The sequence below is a fragment of the Crotalus tigris genome, unplaced genomic scaffold (assembly GCF_016545835.1).
Source record: "Crotalus tigris isolate CLP2741 ecotype Arizona unplaced genomic scaffold, ASM1654583v1 scf7180000019405.536791, whole genome shotgun sequence".
Taxonomy (NCBI): domain Eukaryota; kingdom Metazoa; phylum Chordata; class Lepidosauria; order Squamata; family Viperidae; genus Crotalus; species Crotalus tigris.
The window spans coordinates 389,544-415,168 of NW_024097522.1; the positions used below are offsets into that span (position 1 = coordinate 389,544).

Consider the following 25,625-nt stretch of genomic DNA (forward strand, 5'->3'; position numbering starts at 1 on the left):
CAGTGTTTTTTTTTAAAATTTCTGCGGTGTGGACTTCAATTCCCAGAATTCCCAGTGTTTTTTCAAATTTCTGAGGGGTGGACTTCAATTCCCAGAATTCCCAGTGTTTTTTCAAATTTCTGAGGGGTGGACTTCAATTCCCAGAATTCCCAGTGTTTTTTCAAATTTCTGAGGGGTGGACTTCAACTCCCAGAATTCCCAGTGTTTTTTCAAATTTCTGAGGGGTGGACTTCAATTCCCAGAATTCTTCTCGGAGTTGAAATCCACACCTCACGGTTTAGAAACATTGGTCTGAGCACATGAAGACTTTGTCATAAGGCAGCCAAAAGTAAATTAGTTTTAATGGGTGGAAGTTAATTAGCAGAGGAAGGCAGGGCCAACATAATTGATTTTAGGAATAATGAGTTAGTCATTTAGCTTTTCTTTGTTATCCGGCAGAAGAAAAAAACTAGTTTCCTTCAGGTTGGTGAGGAGATATTAAAATATTCTGCTGCAGTACAGGTAGTCCTCGACTTACAACAGTTCACTCAGTGACCGTTCGAAGTTACAACAGCCCTCAAAAAAGGGACTACTGAGCATTTTTCATCTTTATGACTTTTGCAGCTTGCTCCCTGCGGTCAAAATTCAGACAACGATTCGCATTTATGACGGTTGCAGAGTACCCGGGGGTGTGTGTGTGTGTCCCGTGATCCCCTTTTGCGATCTTCAGACAAGCAAAGTCCATTGGCAAAGCCAGATTCACTTAACGACTGTGCCACTAACTTCACTACGATGATTCACTTAACGGCAGTGGCAAGGAAAGTTGTAAAATGAGGCAGAACTCGCTTAAGAAATGTCTTGCTTAGCAACGGAAATCTGGAGCACCATTGTGGCCATAAATCGAGGACCACCTGCATCTGAGAGGAAGCAGCTCCGAATATGGGTAGGCCTCAACTTACAACCACTCATTAAGTGACTGTTCAAAGTTACAAGAGAACTTATGTGACCGGTCCTCACACATACGACCGTTGTAATATTCCCTACAGTCACGTGATCAAAATTTCAGGCGCTTGGCAAGCGGCCTGCTTTTATGAGGGTGGCAGCAGCATCCTGGGGTCATGTGAACCCCTTCCTAGCTTCTTTCCGACAAGCCAAGTCCGCTCGGCTGAATAATGGCGGCAAAAATAGGTCGCAAAATGGGGCACGACTCACTTTGTAGCAGCTGTGTTGCTTAGTGATGGAAACTCCAGTCCTGATTGTGGTCGTAAGTTGAGGACTTCCCGTTAACGGAGATTAGGGAAGTGGCATTTGAGTGGCATCTCCTAGTCCAGAGATAATATAGTAATAGTAGTAAAGTTGGAAGGCACCTTGGAGGTCATCTAATCCAACCCCCCAATCTTTTCAGGCTGGCGGCCTGGATGGAAAGGGAGGAGCTGAGAAATGTGTGTACATGCACGCACGAGTGCAGAAACAGGGCAGAGCGCACGTGCACGGCGCTAGTGGACCCATTTGCGTAGTAGGTGTGCAGGCGCTAGCTCCACGCGCATGTGCAAACGGGCCGTGAAACCCACATGGGGCTAGCCATCCCCGTTTGCGCATGTGAGCAGGTGCTAGTTGCCGCCGCTGCTACCCCCGTGCGCATGCCCAAATGGGTTGTGTAACATGTGCATGCTAGTGGCCCCCTTTTGTGCATAGGCGCTAGCCACTGCCGCGGCTAGCCCCAGTGCGCATGTGCAAATGGGCTGCGGAAACCCTCGCGCGCAAGCGGTCCCGTTTGTGCAGGTATGCATATGCAAATGGGCCCGTGGGTGCTAGTGTGAGTGGGGGTGAGTGCATGCACATGTGTGCGCGTGCACTGACCAGCCTGTCCTGTGGCCTGCTGTAGTAGGCTGCGGCCCATAGACTGGGGACCCCTGTCTTAATCATAAAAGATGACGGACATTTGTAGAAACGGAGGGCCATTCAGTCTGAGTTCCTAATTGCTGGGAAATTCAGGTTTTAATAATAATGATAATGATGATGATAATAATAATAATGTTGGAAGGGACCTTGGAGGTCATCTAGTTTTCTGAAATGGGGTCTCTAGCCCCAGTATACATGCACAAATGGGCTGCGGAAACCCGTGTGCGCTAGCGGTCTTGTTTGTGTAGGTGTGCAGGCGCTAGCCCCGTGCGCATGTGCAAATGGGTCTGTGAGTGCTAGTGTGAGTGGGGGTGAGTGTGTGCACATGTGTACGCGCGCACTGACCAGCCTGTCCTGTGGCCTGCTGTAGTAGGCCGCGGCCCATAGACTGGGGATCCCTGTCTTAATCGTAAAAGATGACGGACATTTGTAGAAACGGAGGGCCATTCAGTCTGAGTTCCTAATTGCTGGGAAATTCAGGTTTTAATAATAATGATAATGATAATAATAATAATGTTGAAGGGACCTTGGAGGTCATCTAGTTTTCTGAAATGGGGTCTCTTACCATAGTTGCCAGGCATCTGAGCCGGTCCAGACTCTGCAAACAGGAAAGGAAAGCAGATTAATTTTTGCCTGAATGTCTGAAATGGGACAGAAACAGGATACAGTGCCCAGCCCACCTCCCTTTAGATCAGTGGTTCTCAACCTGTGGGTCGGGACCCCATTTGGGGTCGAACGACCATTTCACGGAGGTCGCCAAACAACGCAGTCCGCCATTTTTCCCCCTTTTCCTTGGCTGTGCTACTCCCTTTTATTCTATGGGCTTTTGAAAGCCAATAGAAGAGACTCTCTTGAATAGAGTCTAATTCTATTGGCTTTCAAAAGCCAATAGGAATTGTCCAGGCTGTCTCTGCCCTGCTGAGCCCACCAAAAGTCCCATTCTGCAAACGGTGCTGCACCAGTTGAGTAGTCCTCGACTTATGACCGGTTGAATAGTCCTCGACTTACGACCGGTTGGGGGGGTCACGGCATTAAAAAGGTTGAGAACCACTGCTTTAGAAGCCCTGCAGAGCAGGGACCCCCAACCTGTGGCATCAGGTTGGCCACTGGGACGTGTGAATGGCTAGCCAGTGCACGCGGTGTGTGCAAACACACTTGCACAAGTATCATTGCGGGTGTCCACGGCTTCGTTTGCACCAGCGTTGTGGCTGTTGGTGGCCCCACTCGTGCAAGTGCTCACGGCCCCGTTCAGGCGAGCAATGGGCGTTTGTGTGCATTCACACGCATGCCTTTACCCCCGCTTCCCACAAAACAATCCCTTCTTCCCTCCTCCCCCCCCCCCCCGCTCGGGGCACCAACCCCAAATCATTGGGGAACTCTCCTGTAGAGTTTAGTCAGCATATTCAAGGTCAAATCCAGATTTAAATTGGCCAGTTTATGACACCCTTGGAGCAAATCTGAATGTCAGGATAAAAAAAAAATGGCTTGAAAATTTAATTCCAGATCATCTGCAGGATTATTGCCGAGGGAAGCCCGCTTGAGGCAGAAAGCATGGCAGAGCTGAGTGTGCCCTTGCACAACGGGAGTTTTAAAACACAGGTAGTCCTCGAATTACGACCTCAATAGAGCCCCAAATTTATATGGCTCAGTGAAACGTTTGTGAAGTGAGCTCTTTGCCCCACTGTACGACATTTCTTGCCACAGTTGTTAAGTGAATCGTTTGTCAAGTCAGTAACGTGGTTGTTAAGAGAAGCTGCGATCCCCCTTGACTTCGCTCGTCACGAACGGTCACCAAAGCTGAACACTGGAGCCCGGGATCTTGCAACCGTCATAAATATGAACCACTTGCCACAGCGTCTGAATCTTGATCAGGTGACCACGGGGAGCCTGCAACGGTCGTAACTCGGAAAAAGGAATGCAAGTCCCTCTTTTTCAGTGCCGTTGTAACTTTGAACGGTCATTAAATGAACAGTTGCCACCTGTGGGCCTTTTTGCCATCTTTGTAAAGTGCCAGCCTCTCTCTCCTGGCAACTGGATATGCTCACTAAAAAGGCATGTTCGGTACAGACAGTCCTTGACTTATGATCGTTTACTTAACCCTCATTTAAAATTACGATGGGTTCAAAATAAATTACACCTGAAGTTCATTTATTTTAGTTCTATCCTGCCCTTATATTGCAAATAACTCAAGGCGGGGAACATATCCAACACACTTACCTCCTCCTCTTTCCACACAACAACCCTGTGAAATTGGTTGGGTTGAGAGAGAGGGACTGGCTTTCATGCCTAAGGTGGGACTAGAACTCACAGTCCTCTGATGATTGGCCCAAAGTCACCCAGCTGGCTTTTGTGGCTCAGGTGGGACTAGAACTCCCTGTCTCCTGGTGATTGGCCCAAAGTCACCCAGTTGGTTTTTATGGCTAAGGCGGGACTAGAACTCCCTGTCTCCTGGTGATTGGCCCAAAGTCACCCAGCTGGCTTTTGTGGCTAAGGCGGGACTAGAACTCACTGTCTCTTGGTGATTGGCCCAAAGTCACCCAGCTGGCTTTCATGGCTCAGGCGGGACTAGAACTCCCCATTTCCTGGTGATTGGCCCAAAGTCACCCAGTTGGCTTTTATGCCTAAGGCGGGACTAGAACTCACACTCCCCTGATGATTGGCCCAAAGTCACCCAGCTGGCTTTTGTGGCTGAGGCGGGACTAGAACTCCCTGTCTCCTGGTGATTGGCCCAAAGTCACCCAGTTGGTTTTTATGGCTAAGGCGGGACTAGAACTCCCTATCTCCTGGTGATTGGCCCAAAGTCACCCAGTTGGCTTTTATGCCTAAGGTGGGACTAGAACTCACACTCCCCTGATGATTGGCCCAAAGTCACCCAGCTGGCTTTTGTGGCTGAGGCGGGACTAGAACTCCCTGTCTCCTGGTGATTGGCCCAAAGTCACCCAGTTGGTTTTTATGGCTAAGGCGGGTCTAGAACTCACTGTCTCCTGGTGATTGGCTCAAAGTCACCCAACTGGCTTTCATGGCCAAGGCGGGACTAGAACTCATGGTCTCTCACTTTCTGGGCCGGTGCCATAAAGGCTAGATCAAACTGGCTACGAGTGCTTAATTCTATGTAATTCCTAATTAAGCTACAACTGCTACTCCACCCACATGGTCACGTGACTGCATTCCAGGCATTTGGCAACCGGCTTGCAATATCCCGCGGCAAAAAACAAAACAAAACAAAAAAAACCACTCACTGGATATACCGGATTTGGACTCACGACCATGTGACTGGCTTGATAGCCACAGTGTCTTGCCATAATTAAAAATGGTCATAAAAGTGAGCCCAGTCGCGTGGTGACTTGAGTTATGACCTTAAGGAGTGACTAGCCAAATCCCAAGCTCAACTGTGGTCATAAGTCGAGGACTAGGTGTACTTAAGAGTGGAGAGTTATAGGGTGGGAGTCATGGAGAAGGAAAGCTGGCCATCCAGAGCATTGAGGAGCATTTGTAATGCATGGCAAACACGTAGAATTAAGCCATTAGCAAAGTGGGAAAAAAGGGGGAATTTACCTTTAATTTCTCTGGCTTCTACTGGCTTCTGGTGCTCTCTGCCTTTCACTGCAAAAGAAAAACAGAGAGAGGCTGTTTTTAGTGATGGATGAAAAAGTTAGGACTGCCCTTGCCAATACCTGTGCAGCTGAATCCAGGAATACATCTCCCCAACTACAGCAAAAGACTTACAACATCACCCTTAATCCCCCCCTTCCTCCCCCCCATGCAACAAAGAGGGCAAAATGCAGTCCAAGCATAAATAAAATCCACAGGTCAAACCGAAAGAGGAAAGCATTAAACTGACAGACTGTTATAAGTGGCAAAGTGACGCAAGGGGCTTCAGTGCTAGGTTGGCAAAGGACACAAAAGATTATGTCACTAGGTTGCGCTTTTCAGACTTGGTTGCTTTAAGAGGGGTGGACTTCAACTCCCAGAATTCTTCAGCCAGCCTGCTTTAAGATGGTGCACTATAATTCCCAGAATTCCCCAGCCAGCCTGCTTTAAGATGGATGGACTTCCACTCCCAGAATTCCCCAGCCAGCCTGCTTTAAGATGGCGGGACTTCCACTCCCAGAATTCCCCAGCCAGCCTGCTTTAAGATGGCGGGACTTCCATTCCCAGAATTCCCCAGCCAGCCTGCTTTAAGATGAATGGACTTCCACTCCCAGAATTCCCCAGCCAGCCTGCTCTAAGATGGCGGGACTTTCACTCCCAGAATTCCCCAGCCAGCCTGCTTTAAGATGGGTGGAATTCCACTCCCAGAACTCCCCAGCCAGCCTGCTTTAAGATGGGGGATTTCAGCTCCCATAATTCTCCAGCCAGCATGTTTTAAGGGGGTTGGGGGTGGACTTCCACTCCCAGAATTCCCCAGCCAGCATGTTGCCGAGTCTAAACCACCAGCCCATCAAATCTGTTTCATTCAACAGCAGCTCCCCCAAAGCTTATAAAGGGCTTTCCATAAGCCTGTTGTTTTTTTTACAAAGCTAACTTGGGGCTATCTTAAGCTATGCTATACTTCCTCCTATTTCGTTAAAGAAGTTTGAGAGAGAGAGAGAGAGAGAGAGAGAGAGAAAGAAAGAGACGGACAGAGATAGAGGAGGAGGGAGGGGAGAGAGAGAGAGGCAACATCACAGAGTGAAAGGGAGAAAGGCAAAGAGAATGAGAGACAGACAGACAGACAGAGATAGAGGAGGAGGAGGAGAGAGGAGAGGGGGAGAGAGGCAGCATCAAACAGAGTGAAAGGGAGAAAGAGAGAAGCAAAGAGAATGAGAAAGAGAGAGAGAGAGAGAGAGAAAGAGAAAGAGAGAGAGAAAGAGAGAAAGAGAGAGAGGGAGAGAGAGAAAAAGAGAAATGCCAAGTGTAATTCTGTTCCCTTAAACCATTTCCCTATCATACAAACACCACACGCTGAAGTTTTTAAAGAAATATGGGCTGATTTTTTCCTCTTCCGGCTTTATCTTCCTTTCCTCTAGTGCCGCGCCTCTCTCGATCGTAAGGCTGTGCGCTGGCGGCTCTCTCGTTGGAACTGAGCTTCAAAACCTGAGCTGGCAGAATTTGTGTGTGCCTGTGTGGGTGTGTGAAGAAGTCAACAAAAAAGCAGGATTACAGGCCTCCATGGCTGCCCATCTCAAGATAACAACTGCCCTCTGGTAAGCGGAGGTGACTGCCCCAACCCACTCCTTACTTTGGCCACCACCAGCTCTCCTAGTGTCTCAAAAACCCGGAGAAAGGCACATGGGACATGTGGTACAGGGCTACATGGACCTCCCTTCCGTCTGCGGCCGGGTGGTTTTCAGGGCAAGCCAGACCACAAAGTTCTGGCTTGACGTTCGCTTGTCAACTGTCACCGTTCCGAACGGCCAACTGAACGTTGTCCAGTAGGTTTCCTTTCCTTGTATGTCCAGACTGACTTTCTGACCGGAACGTCAAGAGCAGATTTTTATTTTTATTTTTTCATATATATACATCGCCCTCCAGAAGCCTTGGGAAGGTGAAGTAGAGAGATTAAAAACTGCTTTAAAATACCAGGAATGTTCTTTGTGGCTTGGCTTTGTCTCTCTCTTTCAGAAAGAGCAAACGAAAGTCTTAAAACAATTAAAAATGCAATTAAAGAAAGAAAGTAATTCTCGGAAGGCAAGATGGCTGATAATGACTGAGTATGCAAATATTTGCCGCTACGTAAAGGTTTCTGTGTTAATAGCAAGAAGGAAACGCTCTTCCCTTCAAACTTATTTTATTCAGGGAAGATGGATTGATTATAGTCAAAAGAAATATGAGACTGAAAAGTATTATCTTGCATATGAGTAGATTTTAGATAATTATTAGTTTAATATGATTGAATTTATATTATTTTTAGTATTAATTATATTATTATTTTTGTTTTTAATTCGTTAATACTTGTTTTGAAAAGGAGTTAAAATGTGTTATGGTTTTGATTGATAGCATAGTTGGTTAATGTTAATTAGATTATGTTTGTTTATTTGTTACCCTGTAATCAGCTCTGGGAAGTGGGGGGGGCAAGGGGTGGGAGGGGTTTATATGTAATAAATTTGTAAAACTTTTAATAAAAAAAACACCTTATTTTATTCAGTTGTAAGTCCTGGACTTACAACCGTTCGTTTAGTAACCGGTTCAAGGTACAGCAGCACTGGAAAAAAGCAGCTTATGACTGTTTTTCACACTTACGACCACTGCAGCGTCCTTATGATCATGTGATCAACATTTGGCTGCTTGGCCACTGACTCGTATTTATGACGGTTGCAGGTCGCGTGATCCCCTTTGACGACCTTCTGACAACCAAAGGCAACGGAGAAGCCAGATTCACTTAACAACCGTGTCACTAACTTAACAACCGCAGCGATCCACTTAAGCACTGTGGCCAGAAAGGGGGCAAAGCTCACTTTACAACGGTTAGCAATGGAATTTTGGGGCTGAATTCTGGTCGTTAAGCTGAGGACTACATAATTAAATTAGTGTTAACAGTCATGGTGTAATGGTCTGAGGGAAGGACCTAGGGCAGGGGTAGGCAATCTTGGCTCTTTTATGACTCGTGGACTTCAACTCCCAGAATTCCTGAGCCAGCCATGCTGAGGGGAAAGGGAGAGGTTTCCAAGCTGAGCCATGCTGGCTCAAGAATTCTGGGAGTTGAAGTCCACGAGTCATGAAGGGGCCATAGTTCCCCCATGCTGGCTCAGGAATTCTGGGAATTGAAGTCCACGAGTCATAAAAGAGCCAAGGTTGCCTACCCCCTGATCTAGGGGGAAGAAGCACCCAAAATGTGATCACATGACCACAGCGGGAGGGAATGTCAGAACTTCAAATTCAGGTCACAAAACTGTTAAACAAAAGGATGTAAGTCGAGGACTACTTTTATAAGTCAAACTCAACTCATGAAGATTTATATTTATATACCTCTGGATCAAATTTCGGGGGGTAAAAACACTGGAGCTGTTTGCTTCTGCCTTTTTGCAAAGATATTTTTTGCTTCCAAGTTCAACTTAGATCCACTAAATAATAAAATCAACTTATATTTTTGGCTCATCCAAGCATTAAGAAGGGTTGATCCTGCCTGATTTGTAAGATCGCCTCTAATACAGGCAGTCCTCGAGTTACGACAGTTTGTTTAATGTCCGGCACTGGAGAAAGGGAGTTACGACCGTTTTTCACACTTGGCAACTGGCAGGTACTTATGACGGTTGCAGTGTCCTGGGGTCATGTGATCCCCTTTTTGTAAACCTTTTGATAAGCAGAGTCAATGGGGAAGCGCAGACTAATTTAACCACGGTGTGGCTAACTTGACAATGGTAAGGATTCACTTAACAACTGTGGCAAGAATGGTCATCAAATGGGGCAAAACTCACTTGACAAAGGTCTCACTTAGCAACATACGTTTTTGGCTCAGTTGAGGTCGTAGGTCAACCTGTGCTAGCCTCCAGCGCAGTATTTTTCAACTTTAAGATGGGTGGACTTCCACTCCCAGAATTCCCCAGCCAGCCTGCTTTAAGATGGGCGAACTTCCACTCCCAGAATTCCCCAGTTAGCAAGTTTTAAGGGGGGGTGGACTTCCACTCCCAGAATTCCCCCGCCAGGAGGTTTTAAGGGGGGGTGGACTTCCACTCCAAGTTCCCCCGCCAGCAGGTTTTAAAGGGGGGTGGACTTCAACTCCCAGAATTCCCTAGCCAGCAGGCTTTAAGATGGGTGCACTTCCACTCCCAGAATTCCCCAGTCAGCCTGAAGATAGATGGAATTCAATCCCCAGAATTCCCCAGCCAGCAGGCTTTAAGATAGATGAAATTCAATTCCCAGAATTCTCCAGCCAACAGGCTTTAAGATGGATGGACTCCTAGAATTCCCCAGCCAGCCATTCTGGGAATTCTGGGAGTTGAATTCCTCCCCCCCCCCTCTTGAAGTGATTGAGGTTAAGAAACACTGCTTGGGAGTTTGGAGTCCGCAAGAGAATGGATATATTTAGTAAAAATAGACGTTTGCCCTGGAATTTTGCAGGCAGACTCTGAGCAAGAGAACTGTCTCTCCCCAAGGCGACTTCTATAAATATAAATCCTATCTGGAAATTTTGCAGATTGATCTGACAGGTTTTCCAAGCGAGAGAGGAGGGTCTGGGGCGGTTTCACCTCTCCCTGTTCCAAAACTTAGGAACTTAGCAGACTCGGCCAGTTGTGTTTTCACTTCAGTGTGTCAAACCAATAGCACAGCAAGGTAGGTAGGTAGGTAGGTAGATGAGATAGATAGCTATGATAGATAGCTATGATAGATAGATAGATAGATAGATAGATAGATAGATAGATAAAAATAGGTGGGTGGATGGATGGATAGATGATAGCTAGGTAGATAAATGATATAGAAGATAGATAGATAGATAGATAGATAGATAGATAGATAGATAGATAGATAGATAGATAAAAATAGGTGGGTGGATGGATGGATGGATGATAGCTAGGTAGATAGGTAGATAAATTAGATAGATAGATAGATAGATAGATAGATAGATAGATAGATAGATAGATAGATAGATAGATAGATAAAAATAGGTGGGTGGATGGATGGATAGATGATAGCTAGGTAGATAAATGATATAGAAGATAGATAGATAGATAGATAGATAGATAGATAGATAGATAGATAGATAGATAGATAAAAATAGGTGGGTGGATGGATGGATGGATGGATAGATAGCTAGGTAGATAGGTAGATAAATTAGATAGATAGATAGATAGATAGATAGATAGATAGATAGATAGATAGATAGATAGATAGATAGATAAAAATAGGTGGGTGGATGGATGGATGGATGGATGATAGCTAGGTAGATAGGTAGATAAATTAGATAGATGATAGATAGATAGATAAAATAGGTGGGTGGATGGATGGATGGATGATAGCTAGGTAGATAGGTAGATAAATGAAATAGACAGACAGAGACAGATAGATAAAAATAGGTGGGTGGATGGATGGATGATAGCAGGTAGATAGGTAGATAAATGATATAGTAGATAGATAGGTAGATAGATAGATAGGTAGATAGATAGATAGATAAATAAAAAGAATAGATGGATGGATGGATAGATGATGATAGATAGCTGTAATCGTGAAAATCAACTGCAAGTTACGTTTCTCAACGCCACTGTAACTCCAAATGGTCACTAAACAAATGTTTGTTAAGTCGAGGATGATCTGTATCTTCTCAGGCTCTTTTATTACATCTCACTGCTAATTACAAATGGAAATTGCCTTGGTGGAGGAACTCTCTAGCTGCTGCTTTGATCGCATATTTCATTGTGAATTTTAATTGATGCATTCATTAGGCCTTTTTTTAATTTCCGTGCTATCTTATCATCTGTGATTGAAATGAGTTGTTAATAGCGCCAGGCACAAACAGCAGGATATGCCGACCTCTCAACATATGATGGGTGTAAAATGTTCCCTAGTTAGGTCATGAAACATCTGGAAAAAAAAAAAAAAAAAGCAGAGAGCACCAACAACCCCACAGTCCTCCTCCCCCTCCTTCTGCTCCTCTTTCTTCCTTTCTCCTTGCAACCCCCCCCACTCCCTTCTAGCACTGATGATGTTACCTAGTTGGGTCATGAAACGTCTGCAAGAAAACCACCAAGCTCAGAGAGCACCCAGGACCCGCACAGTCCTCCTCCTCTCCCCTTCTAGCACTGATGATGTTACCTAGCTGGGTCAGGAAACGTCTGCAGGAAAACCACCCAGCTCAGAGCACAAGGACCCCCACAGTCCTCCTCCTCCCTTCTAGCACTGATGATGCTGCCTAGCTGGGTCATGCAACGTCTGCAAGAAAACCACAGCTCAGAGAGCACCAGGGACCCCACCGTCCTCCTCTTCCTACCCTGCTCCTTTCTGCTCTTTGTCCTCCTGACTCTCTTTCCCCTCCACTCCACAAACCCCACTTAGCACTGATGATGTTACCTAGCTGGGTCATGAGACGCCTGCAAGGAAGCCACCAACCTCAGAGAGCACCCAGGACCCCACAGTCCTCCTCCTCCTCCCGTCTAGCACTGATGATGTTACCTAGTTGGGCAATGAAACGTCTGCAAGAGCACAACCAAGCTCAGAGAGCACCCAGGACCCCACAGTCCTCCTCCTTCCTTCAGCTCCCCTCTCCCTTCTAGCACTGATGATGTTCCTTAGTTGGGTCATGAAACGTCTGCAAGAAAACCACCCAGTTCAGAGAGCACCAAGGACCCCCACAGTCCTCCTCCCTTCTCTGATGATGCTACCCAGTTGGATCATGAAACGTCTGCAAGAAAACCACCAAGCTCAGAGAACACCAAGGACCCCATAGTCATCCTCCTCCTCCTCCTCTTCCATCTCCTCCCTGCAAACCCCCCTCCCTTCTAGCACTGATGATGTTACCTAGTTGGGTCATGAAACGTCTGCAAGAAAACCACCAAGCTCAGAGAGCACCAAGGGCCCCACAATCTCCTCCTCCCCCCTCCTCTTTCTCCTCTTCTCCTTCACTCCACAAACCTCACTCCCTTCTAGCACTGATGATGTTACCTAGCTGGGTAATGAAACATCTGCAAGAAACAGTCTCTGTTTCCTCTTCCTCCTCATTCTCCTCCTCCATTCTGCAAACCACGCAGGCTTCTAGCACTGATGATGTTACCTAGCTGGGTCATGAAGTGTCCTCAAGAAAACCTCCAAGCTTAGAGAGCACCAAGGATCCCACAGTCCTCCTCCTCCTTCTCCTCTTCCTCCATTCTGCAAACCACACAGGCTCCTAGCACTGATGATGTTACCTAGTTGGGTCATGAAGCGTCCTCAAGAAAACCTCGAAGCTCAGAGAGCACCATGGACCCCACCGCTTCTTGAACTACACCCAGGCCTGGCCAAGGGAGCAAGGAGGGGCTCATGGTCGAGATCCGAACCGCCTGAAATCACACAATAGCCTCCCTGTTGCAAAACTGGTTCCCAGACTTGCAGGTGCTTCTCCTTCTTGGGCTGGGCTGACTCAAAAGGAAGAACATTCCAACGTTATCCGGCTGCTATGCTGGTAATTCGACAGAGGTGCATTTCACACTTACACCCACACAGACGTTGACCTTGCAAGACACAAACAAGTTTGAAAATAACACACCACAGCACACTCCATATTAGCACGGAGCAGCGGCACATATACTTGGGGCTTGGAAGAGGGTGAAGGAGGGGAGAGGAAGGCTCTGAAATGTATTTTCCAAAGGTGAAGTTGGTGGGTAGTTGATTGTCACACTGAAGTGGAAAACAGCTAGTCCAGGGGGAGGCAACCTGGGCTCTTTTAGGACTGGTGGACTTCAACTCCCAGAATTCCTGAGCCAGCCATGCTGAGGAGAGGTTTCCAAGCTCAGCCATGCTGCCTCAGGAATTCTGAGAGTTGAAATCCACAAGTCATGAAGGGGCCAAAGTTTCCCTCATGCTGCCTCAGGAATTCTGGGAGTTGAAGTCCACAAGTCATGAAGGGGCCATAATTCCCCCATACTGGCTCAGGAATTCTGGGAATTGAAGTCCACAAGTCATGAAGGGGGCCATAGTTTCCCCATGCTGGCTGGGAGTTGAAGTCCACGAGTCATGAAGGGGGCCATAGTTCCCCCATGCTGGCTCAGGAATTCTGGGAGTTGAAGTCCACAAGTCATGAACGGGCCATAATTCCCCCATACTGGCTCAGGAATTCTGGGAGTTGAAGTCCACCAGTCATGAAGGGGCCAAGATTGCCTACCCCTGAGCTAGTCCTTAACTTACAATCCCAATTGAGGCCAAAATCTCTGTTGCCAAGCGAGACAGTTGTTTAGTTTTGCCCTGTTTTACGACCTTTCTTGCTACAGTTGTTAAATGAATCACTTCAGTCCTTAAGTTAGTCACATGGTTTTTAAGTGAATCCAGCTTCCCCCCTCCATTGACTTTGCTTGTCACACCGTCGCAAAAGGCGATCACATGACCCCGGGACTCTGCAACCGTGATAAGTACAAGTCAGTTGCCAAGCGTCTGAATTTTCATCCCGTGGCCTTGGGGGAATGCTCCAACGGTTGTTAAGTGTGAAATAACAGTCACATGTCACTTTTTCTAGCGCTGTTGTAACTTGGAATAAACAAAAGGTTATAACGAATGAAGGCAAATATCCAGGTCCCGGGGTAAGGATGCAAAATCGAATTGGAGCCGATCACTGGGACGAGAGATTTACCGTATTTTCTGGCGTATAAGACGACTTTCTAAACCAGTGTTTCTCAACCTTGACAATTTTAAGGCATGTGGACTTCAACTCCCAGAATTCCACAGCCAGCATTGCTGGCTGTGGAATTCTGGGAGTTGAAGTCCACATGCCTTAAAATTGTCAAGGTTGAGAAAAACTGTTCTAAACCATGCAAATCTTTTCTGAAGTCGGGGGTCGTCTTATACGCCGGAAAATACGGTACTCTTCTGAGCTTTAAGGCTATAAGTCCAAAACTACCTGTAGGCCTAATAAAGCCAAGGTTTTTCTCAATCATTACAAAACATACTATTTCTTTACAAATCTCAACCAGCAAAGATATCCTTTACTGTCTGGTTTGTCGATTAACATTTGTAAACTTTAACACAATCCTTCCCTGCACGCCCAAAACTGGACGTGTAAAATTTTTTGACACGATCTTTCTGTAAACATTCCAGAAAAGGCCGTGAAAAGATATTTTATCCCTTACTGCTGCATTGGAAAAGCGGCACTGAGTGACTTTTGGTTAATGTGAACCCACAGTCAACTCTTTTGGAGGCTCAAACGTCCAGAGATTCTGCACGCAAAGAAAAAAAAAAGTTTAAACTAGGTCACCATCTATCTGCCTCTCAAAGTGAAACTGATTCCCCCTTTGCCCCACCCTGGCCCTATTTCGAATTTTTAACCTTTGTAGTAATAGTATTGACTGCAAAACATTGGGGTGGTTTTAGCTTTCAATAGGTGCTGCCTCAAAAAACAAGGGCACCAAATATCCCATTTTTCTCCTTGCTGGAGCTGTTGGCGTCAACGCTGCTAACGTCGGATGTTCTTGCTTTGACAACAGATGGAAATGCAGCCATGTTTTCTCTATCGCTTTTAGAGTTCGTTGATGCTGGGAGGGGGGGGGGAATGTGAATGAGAGTTTAGCTAGACATAACAACACTAAACCTAGGTGAGAATCAAGGTTATTGCACCCAGAGTTGATAGAGATTTGGCCGGGCTGCTGGAGAGAAAGCCTGGGCTTCAAGCTAATTGGGGAATGTGATTTATGACTGTTAATTGGAGGAAGGAATTGTGCTCTGCTACTTTGTATCCAGGGGAGGGAAATTCAGTTTTTGGCTTCAACTATGTGGTGCCAATATTGTGTTTCTCGAATAAAAGATTCTTTAAGGAAAACAACGCCTCGAAGTTCTTTTGAAGAGATTTATCTGTCAGAACCATGACAGTTGAGTTATCAGTTATATATAACAGAATAATAGAGTTGGAAGGGGACTGGAGGCTAAAATATACGAGGAACGGTTGCTGGAATTGGGTATGTCTACTTTAATGAAGAGAAGGACCAGGGGGGACATGATAGCATCCTCCAATATCTCAGGGGCTGCCACAAAGAAGAGGAGTCACACTATTGTTGAAGGAAAAGTCTTCATCATGGTTCAGTCCAAGCCAGGAATAAACAACATGGTGACAGCTTTAGCAAGAAAGTTGCAGTTTATTGAAGAGGAGAGCCAGACAGAAAGATGGCTCTGGAAGAAAAGAGAGCGAGAACACGTAGGGAGTGGGTTTTTATACCCTCCGGAGCCTTTTGTTTGGAGTTCTTCCTGTGGCATGAACTTTGACCTGAGTCTGAGTGTGCCCTTTGGCATCTGTGTTAATCCTATTATATCCTGTCTTAGAGTTTGGGTGGGGCATGTAGATTTTAGGTGTCTTTGTCTTCTTAATCTTCTAGCTTCAACCTTCCTGAATGGTTTACATCTGCATTTCTACAGAGCTGGTTTCTGCTTGGAGGAGGGAGACCTGGAGCATGCTTTTCTGCCTCTTTAAGATCCTTTGAGGAAATATATTTTTCTGCCCTTTTAATATTTCCTTCTCTGGGGGGGCCTGACTTCCCACACTATTCTCCAAAGCACCAGAAGGCAGGACAAGAAGCAACGGATGGAAACTCAAGAGAGAAGCAACCTATAATTAAGGAGAAACTTCCTGACAGTGAGAACAATTAACCAGTGGAACAACCTGCCTCCAGAAGCTGAGAATACTCCAACACTGGAAGTTTTTAAGAAGAGACTGGACAGCCATTTGTCCGAAATGGGATTTCCTGCCTGAGCAGGGGGTTGGACTAGAAGACCTCCAAGGTCCCTTCCAACTCTATTATTCTATCATAAATCAAGGACTGTTGTATACATCACCCTTTTAAAGGCACGTAACTGGAAGATTTCACACACTGGGAAGAAGAAATCTGAAGAAGTGGAAAAATCTGAACAGCTGGCATCTGTGGAATTTGGCAAAATTTTCCTACTACTGGCCAAAGGGTGGGAACAGCTAAAAAGATGGAGTTTTTTTTTCCCCTGCCCCACCCAGAAATACTGTTTTTCAACACATTTTGACAGAGGAGAAAAATTCCGGCATTAGGATGCCTTCAACAGATCAGCGGAAAAGAAAATAAGTCTTCTTAAGGCTCGAAATTAAGACGAGATAGATCCATACCAGTCCAAAATCTAAAAACACACCTGGGAACCAGATCTTCTACCCCAGTTTTTCTCAACCTTGGCAACTTTTCAGATGCGTGGACTTCAACTCCCAGAATTGGGGATGCTGCAAATGGTTGTAAGGTTACTTTTTTCGGTGCCCTTGTAACTTGGACTGGCACCGAGTTGTAAGTTGAGGACTACCTGGATTCTGTTATTCCCTGATTTATTGGGCTGCAGAGTTTTTTGTTTTTTTCTTCTCCTCCGATGAGGCTCATATTTCTTTCCATAGCCATCTGCCTGGCTGTCTCTCTTGGGTTGAACCCAGCAGCTCTTAAATTATTATGGGCTGCTTGGCTAGGTTCATCGGCTTTTTAGAAAGCTCCGAAGACTCGTTTCCCTCAATCCCTTAAGTGATTTGAAATTGGAATTTAAGCCACGGAGTTGGCTTTTTTTCAACGTTTGTCCTGTTTGGCCTTTAACCGTGGACTTTATAAATGTTTAATTGCTTGCACATCTGCACACCTTGGAAGGAGAGGAGTTTTCCGATCCACTTTTCTTCAAGGAGTTCAGAACTATTTAACTATTTGCACAAGGGCAGGTTTACACTCAGGAGAAAGGTAGAGGGGAAACAGCTTTCCTCATTCTTATGTATAACAGAATAACAGAGTTAGAAGGGACCTTGGAGGTCATCTAGTCCAACCCCCTGCTCAGGCAGGAAACCCTATCCCATTGCAGACAAATGGCTGTCCAGTCTCTTCTTAAAAATTTCCAGTGTTGGAGCATTCACCGCTTCTGGTGGCAAGCTGTTCCCCTGGTTAATTGACCTCAGTGTCAGGAAGTTTCTCCTTAGTTCTAGGTTGCTTCTCTCCTGGATTAGTTTCCATCCATTGCTTCTCGTCCTGCCTTCCGGTGCTTTGGAGAGTAGCTTGACTCCCTCTTCTTTGGGGCAGCCCCTGAGATATTGGGACACTGCTATCATGTCTCTCCAATCTTTCTCTTTGTTTAACAGAATAACAGAGTTGGAAGGGACCTTGGAGGTCATCTAGTCCAACCCCCTGCTCAGGCAGGAAACCCTATCCCATTGCAGACAAATGGCTGTCTAGTCTCTTCTTAAAAATTTCCAGTGTTGGAGCATTCACAACTTCTGGAGGCAGGTTGTTCCACTGGTTAATTGTTCTCACTGTCAGGAAGTTTCTCCTTAGTTCCAGGTTGCTTCTCTCCTGGATTAGTTTCCATCCGTTGCTTCTTGTCTGGCCTTCAGGCGCTTTGGAGAATAGCTTGACTCCCTCTTCTTTGGGGCAGCCCCTGAGATACTGGAAGACTGCTCTCATGTCCCCCCTCGTCCTTATCTTCATTAAACTGGACGTACCCAATTCCAGCAACCGTCCTTCATGTGTTTTAAGCCTCCAGAATTCTGGAGTTTCTCCAGTTGTCTTAAGACTACGGAATCAAGACAAATGGGATAAATGACAGCCAACTACAATTTTGATGCCAAACATCCGCAAATGTTACTGACCCACAAAAAGAGCCTGTCTGGCTATTGCTTCCAATTCTGGACCATTTGAGGGTCACTTGCAAAGCTTTATTGCCTTGAGATAACACCTCTGGCACGTGAGCCCAGAGCTGTGTTAAAAGCCAGCATTGCACCACTTCTCCGAGAAAAGAACCGAGGAAGAAAAAAGGAACTTAAAAAAAAATAATAATCACACGCCACCTGTTTCTATCCGCCATGTAAGACCAATTCTGTAGCTCAAGACTTCGAAGAAAGCCACAGTTTTGAGCAGAAGCTACCCAGGGTATAGAATTAAAGCACCTCAAAAGGCAGTGGGTTCATTGAGTAATAACAGATCCCACTTTCCCCCCCCCATGCATCTCTGATTTTAATATTTAATAATAATAAATAATAATAAAGTTGGAAGGGACCTTGGAGGTCATCTAGTCCAGGGCTTTTCACCCTTTAGAATAGAATAGAATAGAATGAAAGAGAAGATAGAATAGAATAGAATGGAATAGAGTAGAATATAGAATAGAATAGGAATAGAATAGAATAGAATGGAATGGAACAGGAGAGTAGAATAGAATAGAATAGAATAGAATAGAATAGAATAGAATAGAATAGAATAGAATAGAATAGAATAGAGCTATTCAACCTTTTCACCCATTGTACCATTTTTAGGATATGGCAACATCCAAGTACCACCAGTCGCCCAGCAAGGTGTCAAAAACTTGATGACACCCCTCCCAAAAAGGAAAAATGTGATAAAGAATAGGTAGTCCTCGACTTACAACAGTTCGCTTAGTGACTGTTTGAAGTTACAACGGCACTGAAAAAAGTGCCCCCCGAGCCACAGCCGAGCAAGACACCTGCCTGCCCGCCCGGCCGCGCTCTTCCTCCTGTCTGAGGTTTTAATTGTTGTGAGCATTTCTGTTGAGGATTGGCAGCGGGGGTGGGGGGAGTATTTGGTTTTTATCTCCCCCCCCCCCCCCCGTCTGCTGGGTGGTTGCAACAGGTTTTGGTCACTTCACATGACCCTGGGACACTGTGACCGTCATAAATATGAATCAGTTGCCAAGCATCTGAATGTAAATCACAAGACGGACGCATTTAGTACCATATTTCCCCAAATATATAACCCAACTGGAAAATAAGCCCTGATGCATCTTTTGTAGCAAAAATTAACGTAAGACCTGGTCTTTTTTATATATATACATGCACCCGGTCTTATTTTATATATATGCCCAATTGTCAGACAATGCTCAATTGTCAGACAATTCCAGAGAAACGGTTGTCCAATGTCTTCTTAAAAACTTCCAGTGATGGAGCACCCACAACTTCTGGTGACAAGTAGTTCCACTGGTTAAATGTTCCCAGAAAATTTCTCCTTAGTTCCAGGTTGCTTCTCTCCTTGGTTAGTTTCCATCCGTTGCTTCTTGTCCTGCCTTCAGGCGCTTTGGAGAATAGCTTGACTGCCTCTTCTTTGGGGCAGCCCCTGAGATATTGGAAGGCTGCTATTGGGTCCCCCCTCGTCCTTCTCTTCATTAAACGAGACATTCCCAATTCCAGCAACCGTTGGGTCATGAAACGTCTGCAGGAAAATCACCAACCCCAGAGATCCCAAGAATTCTCAGTCTCTCTCCTCCTCTCTGCAAAACCCATTCCCTTCTAACACTGATGATGTTAGCTAGTTGGGTCATGAAACGTCTGCAAGAAACCCACCAAGCTCAGAGAGCACCCAGGACCCCTCATTTCAACCCTCAGCTACAAATATTCTCCTTTAATGGGAGTGGCTTTTCCTGTATGCTTGTATGTAAACAGAGAGCAAACCCCACTCCCTTCTAGCACTGATGACGTTACCTAGTTGGGTCATGAAATGACCGCAACTGAACCCGTAATTTCTGTGGCTAAGCCAGACCGTCGTCAAGTGTGTTTTGCCCCGCTGGATGTCTTTTCTTGCCACCGTTGTTAAGTGAATCCCTGCAGTTGTTAAATTAGCAACCCGGTTGTGAAGTGCAAGCTGGCTTCCCCGTTGACTTGGCTTGTCGGAAGGTCGCCAAAGGGGATGACGTAATCTGGGACATAGCGACCGTCATAAATATGAACTACTTGCCAAGCATCGGAATTTCGACCGCGTGGATGCTGCAATGGTCGTAAGTGTGAAAACGGGTCATAAGTCACTTTGAGTGCTGTTGTAACTGTGAACGGTCAATTAATAATAATAAAAACAACAACAACAAAAGGCGGCCTTACTAGGAACTGCTTCCATCCTGCGACGAGATCTGTAATACCATCAAACATCCACATCTGCCTATCCCAGGTCCTGGGTAAGGACTCGATAGGTAGACAAAAATGCCAAATCCAGTCTGAACATCTGGCTGACTGTGCAATGTTCAATAATAATAATAATAGTTGGAAGGGACCTTGGGGGGTCATCTATTCCAACCCCCTGCTCAGGCAGGAAACCCTATCCCATTTCAGACAAATGGCTGCCCAGTCTCATCTTAAAAACTTCCAGTGTTGGAGCATTCACAAGTTCTGGAGGCAAGGAGTTCCACTGGTTGATTGTTCTCACTGTCAGGAAGTTTCTCCTTAGAATGTTGTAAGCCGAGGACTACAATTAACCGGGCTATTTCTTCCGCGCCTCCTACAAATTCCCTCCAAAGCATTATTTCTATTCGAAAAGAGTCCGGCGTTTTGTTTTAAGGACACCTTAGTCTATTTAACACGAGACACCCTCAAATCACACCTAAATTACACAGCTGACATGATGAATTCCACAAAGCTTTTCCTCTTTTTTCTTGGCTGGATTCTGCCCTTCAAAATAGCTTTTTTATGTTCATGCCACTTGGATAATCTCTTCAGATTCAGCGTGCAAATGTGATTCATCTGCAAATCCCGAAATTCAGAGTATTACGAGAACAGCCTCCAAAGAATCACCTGTTCAGGTCTGACCACTCCGTGCTTTCTACCAAAGGCGACACAAAAGGAAAACAGATTCCCAACACGAATACTCAAGAGTACGTGAGTATATCACAGTGTTTCTCAACCTTGACAATTTTAAGGCATGTGGACTTCAACTCCCAGAATTCCACAGCCAGCAATGCTGGCTGTGGAATTCTAGGAGTTGAAGTCCACATGCCTTAAAATTGTCAAGGTTGAGAAACACTGCTATATCATAAACCTCAGAGGCCTGCCTCAATTGTTGAGCCTGCAGCTTTAGAAAGCTTTTCAGAAACAATGATAGGGCTCGCCTTCTTTTAGAAGCTGCTATTGTGTGGCTTTCAAAACATTCATTCAGGACCTTGGGCCCTTCCTAGGATTTAGCACAATGATGCACAGTCGCTCAATTAACTCCACCAAGGTTGCTAATCTGAGGATTTCCTGGAATGCAGAAAAAATGCAGCACAGGCACAGAATGTAGAATAACACAGTTGGAAGGGACCTTGGAGGTCTTCTAATCCAGCCCCCTGCTCAGGCAGGAGATCCTATCCCATTCCGGAAAAAATGGCTGTCCAATCTCTTCTTTAAAACTCCCAGTGTTGGAGCATTCACAACTTCTGGAGGCAAGGAGTTCCACTGGTTAATTGTTCTGACTGTCAGGAAATTTCTCCTTAGTTTTAGAGTTGCTTTTCTCCTTGATTAATGTCCATCCAGTTGCTTCTTGTCCTGCCTTCAGGCACTTTGACTCCCTCTTCTTTGGGGCAGCCCCTGAGATACTGGAACGCTGCTATCATGTCACCCCCTTAGTCCTTCTTTTCATTTAACTAGCCCAGTGGTTCTCAACCTTTTTAATGCCGCGACCCCCAGCCGGTCGTAAGTCGAGGACTACTCAACCGGTTGTAAGTCGAGGACTACTCAACTGGTGTAGCACCGTTTGCAGAAGGGGACTTTTGGCGGGCTCAGCAGGGCAGAGACAGCCTGGACAATTCCTATGGGCTTTTGAAAGCCAATAGAATTAGACTCTATTCAAGAGAGTCTATTCTATTGGCTTTCAAAAGTGAATAGAATAAAAGGGAGGAGCACAGCTAAGGAAAAGGGGGGAAAAATGGCGGACTGTGTTGTTTGGCGACCCCCATGGAATGGTCGTTCGACCCCAAATGGGGTCCCGACCCACAGGTTGAGAACCGCTGAAATAGACATACCCAATTCCAGCAACCGTTCTTTATGTGTTGGGGGGCTTCTCTCCTCAGGAACCCCCCCACCCAAGAACTCTCATGATTGCTTGGAGAGGAGGAAGAGGCTTAGGCAGCTGGAGGGGAAACCCACACACTTATATTTAAATTTTTATTTTTACAAATAAGGCCGTGAACATATCTTCCTCCTATTTTCCTCACAACCACCCTGTGAGGTGGGTTGGGCTAAGAACAAGAGACAGGCCCAAAGTCACCCAGGTGTTCGTTCATGGCTAAGGCAGAACTTGAATTTATCATCTCTTTGCTTTCTAGGCCCTGTGCTTTAACCACTAGACCAGGGGTAGGCAACCTTGGCTCTTTTATGACTGGTGGACTTCAACTCCCAGAATTCCTGAGCCAGCCATGCTGAGGGGAAAGGGAGAGGTTAACATGCTGAGCCATGCTGGCTCAGGAATTCTGGGAGTTGAAGTCCACCAGTCATGAAGGGGGCCACAGTTCCCCCATGCTGGCTCAGGAATTCTGGGAGTTGAAGTCCACAAGTTATGAAGGGAGCCATAGTTCCCCCATGCTGGCTCAGGAATTCTGGGAGTTGAAGTCCACAAGTTATGAAGGGAGCCATAGTTCCCCCATGCTGGCTCAGGAATTCTGGGAGTTGAAGTCCACGAGTCATAAAAGGCCAAGGTTCCCTACTCCTGCACTAGACCAAATAAATCCTGTAGTTCCAGCTGCCTCTTAATAGCATCTATTGTAAATACTTAATTTAATAGCACAACACACACGCATGTCTTTGGGGCCTTAACTTCCTGCTAGGCAGAGTCAGACCGATACCCTATCTCCCAAGTCTCCCATCGTGGTTTCAGTTTATTTTGCAGTCTAGCACACAATCTAGGCTTTCTTAGTGGTCTCCCATCCAAGAAGGCCCAAAGCTGCTCGGCACCAGCCCAATTTCTCTGTGTCCCCACTGGCTTTCCATTTCCTAACAAGCCCTCCCCTGGATGTGCCCCTATTCTGACAATTCCCCCCCCCTGCCAGTACAGTCATGTGATTAAAATTCAGTGCCTTGGCAACTGGTTCCTATTTATGACGACTGCAGTGTCCTCTTTTGTGATCTTGTTTTTATTAAAAGTTTTACAAATTTAATACAATATAACCCAAACCCCTCCCACCCCTCCCCCACTTCCCAGAGCTGATTACAGGGTAACAAATCAACAATCATAATTTAACTAACATTACCCAACTGTACTATCAATCAAACCGTAATATACTTTAACTCCTTTTCAAAACAAATATTAACAAATTGAAAACAAAAATAATAATATAATTAAACCATAACACTAAAACTAATATAAATTCAATCATATTAAACTATTAATAATAATCTAAAATCTACTCGTAAGCAAGATAATACTTTTCAGTCTCATATTTCTTTTGAATATAATCAATCCATCTTCTCCAAACCGAAATGTATTTTTCTTGTGAATGGTCCTTCAAATAGGTGGAGATTTTCGCCATTTCGGCTAAATTAGACACCTTAAGTATCCATTCTTCCATAGTAGGCAAAGAGTTTTTCTTCCAATATTGCCCCACCAATAATCTTGCAGCTGTTATAAGATTCAGCATCAAATTAATTTCTTTAGCATCAAAATCTACCATGATACCCAACAAAAATAACTGCGGGGTAAACTTTATCTTTCTCTTAAAAATCTTTTGAATATTCCACCACTCTTTTGTGATCTTTTGACAAACAAAGTCAATGGGGAAGCCAGATTCACTTAACCCGGTTACTAATTTCACAAGTGCAGCAATTCACTTAAGAACTGTGGGGAGAAAGATCATAAGGTGCGGCGGTTATAAGTTGAGGACTGCCTGAGTTACAGGTCCAGGACCCTTCCCTGTGTAGGCAAAGATAGCCCACCTCATCTGACTGGGTCCACCTTGGCATTCCAAGACCTGGCACATCTCCTCCCTCCAGGTAAAGACCCCCCATCTTTCTCCCCCTTTATCATTATACCCCCCCATTCACTGGGGCAGCCCATATCTGCTTAACTCATGAAGCCAGCCCCGTCCCCTCAATTCCCCTGCTCCCTTGACTGAAGACCCCTTCCAAAACAGGCAGCCCCCTCCCCAGCAAAGCCCCTCCCCCACCAGTGCCACAGTACTACAAAACCCATGTTTCAAGTGTCGCAAAGCCCATGCTGCCTAGCCTCCAGTCCCTGCCCCCTTTTCATCCTCCCCCCAAACAGGCAGCCCCCTCTCCACAAAGCCCCTCCCCCAAGTGCCACAGTACTACAAAACTCATGTTTCAAGTATCACAAAGCCCATGTTGCGTAGCCTCCAGTCCCCAGCCCTTTTCCTCCCCCCCAAACAGGCACCCCCTCCCCATCACCGCAACAATACTACAAAACCCATGTTTCGAGTGTCGCAAAGCCCATGCTACGTAGCCTCCAGTCCCTTCTTTTCATCCTCTCCCCCCCAAACAGGCAGCCCCCTCTCCACAAAGCCCTTCCCCCACCATCGCCACAGTACTACCAAGCCCATGTTTCAAGTGTCGCAAAGCCCATGCTGCGTAGCCTCCAGTCCTCAGCCCCCTTTTCATCCTCCCAACAGGCAGCCCCTCTCTGCAAAGCCCCTCCCCACTGACATAGTACTACAAATCCCATGTTTCCAGTGCCGCAAAGCCCATGCTGCGTAGCCTCCAGTCCCCTGTCCTCCTCCCCCCCCACAAACAGGCAGCCCCCTCTTTAAAAGACCCTCCCCCACCAGTGCCACCGTACTACAAAACCCATGTTCCAAGTATCGCAAAGCCCATGCTGAGTCCAGTCCCCCGCCCCCTTTTTCTCCCGCCCCAAACAGGCATCCTCTCCATCAGCGCAACACTACAAAACCCATGTTTGAAGTATCACAAAGCCCATGCTGCGTAGCCCCGAGCCCCCGCCCCCTTTTCCTCCTTCCCCCCACAGGCAGCCCCTTCTCCGCAAAGCCCCTCCCCCGCCAGTGCCACGGTACTACAAAGCCCATGTTTCAAGTGCCGCAAAGCCCATGCTGCGTGGCCTCCAGCCCCCCCGCCCCCTTTTCATCCTCCCAGCCCCACAAACAGGCAGCCCCCTCTCCGCAAAGCCCCTCCCCCGCCAGTGCCACGGTACTACAAAGCCCATGTTTCAAGTGCCGCAAAGCCCATGCTGCGTAGCCTCCAGCCCCCCCCTCTTTTCATCCTCCCCCCCCCAAACAGGCAGCCCCCTCTCCGCAAAGCCCCTTCCCCGCCAGTGCCACGGTACTACAAAGCCCATGTTTCAAGTGTCGCAAAGCCCATGCTGCGTAGCCTCCAGGGCCCCCCCCGCCCCCTTTTCCTCCTCCCTCTCTCCTCCGTCCCCCCCAGGCCCAAAGACGGGCGCAGCCCCCTCCCCAGCAAG

General features: G+C 46.3%; 1 protein-coding gene across 2 annotated transcripts in view; it reads right to left on the minus strand.

Moving 5' to 3' along the window:
• AKAP10 (A-kinase anchoring protein 10) overlaps positions 1 to 25,625 on the minus strand; it is a 62,684-nt gene that overhangs the window by 36,789 nt on the left and 270 nt on the right. For both annotated transcript variants that reach the window (XM_039362243.1, XM_039362242.1), the window contains exons 2-3: positions 5,437 to 5,484; positions 2,447 to 2,479 (exon numbers count right to left, since the gene is read on the minus strand). In XM_039362243.1, coding sequence (XP_039218177.1) covers positions 2,447 to 2,479; positions 5,437 to 5,484 — 81 coding nt within the window. The remainder of the gene's footprint in view (positions 1 to 2,446; positions 2,480 to 5,436; positions 5,485 to 25,625) is intronic.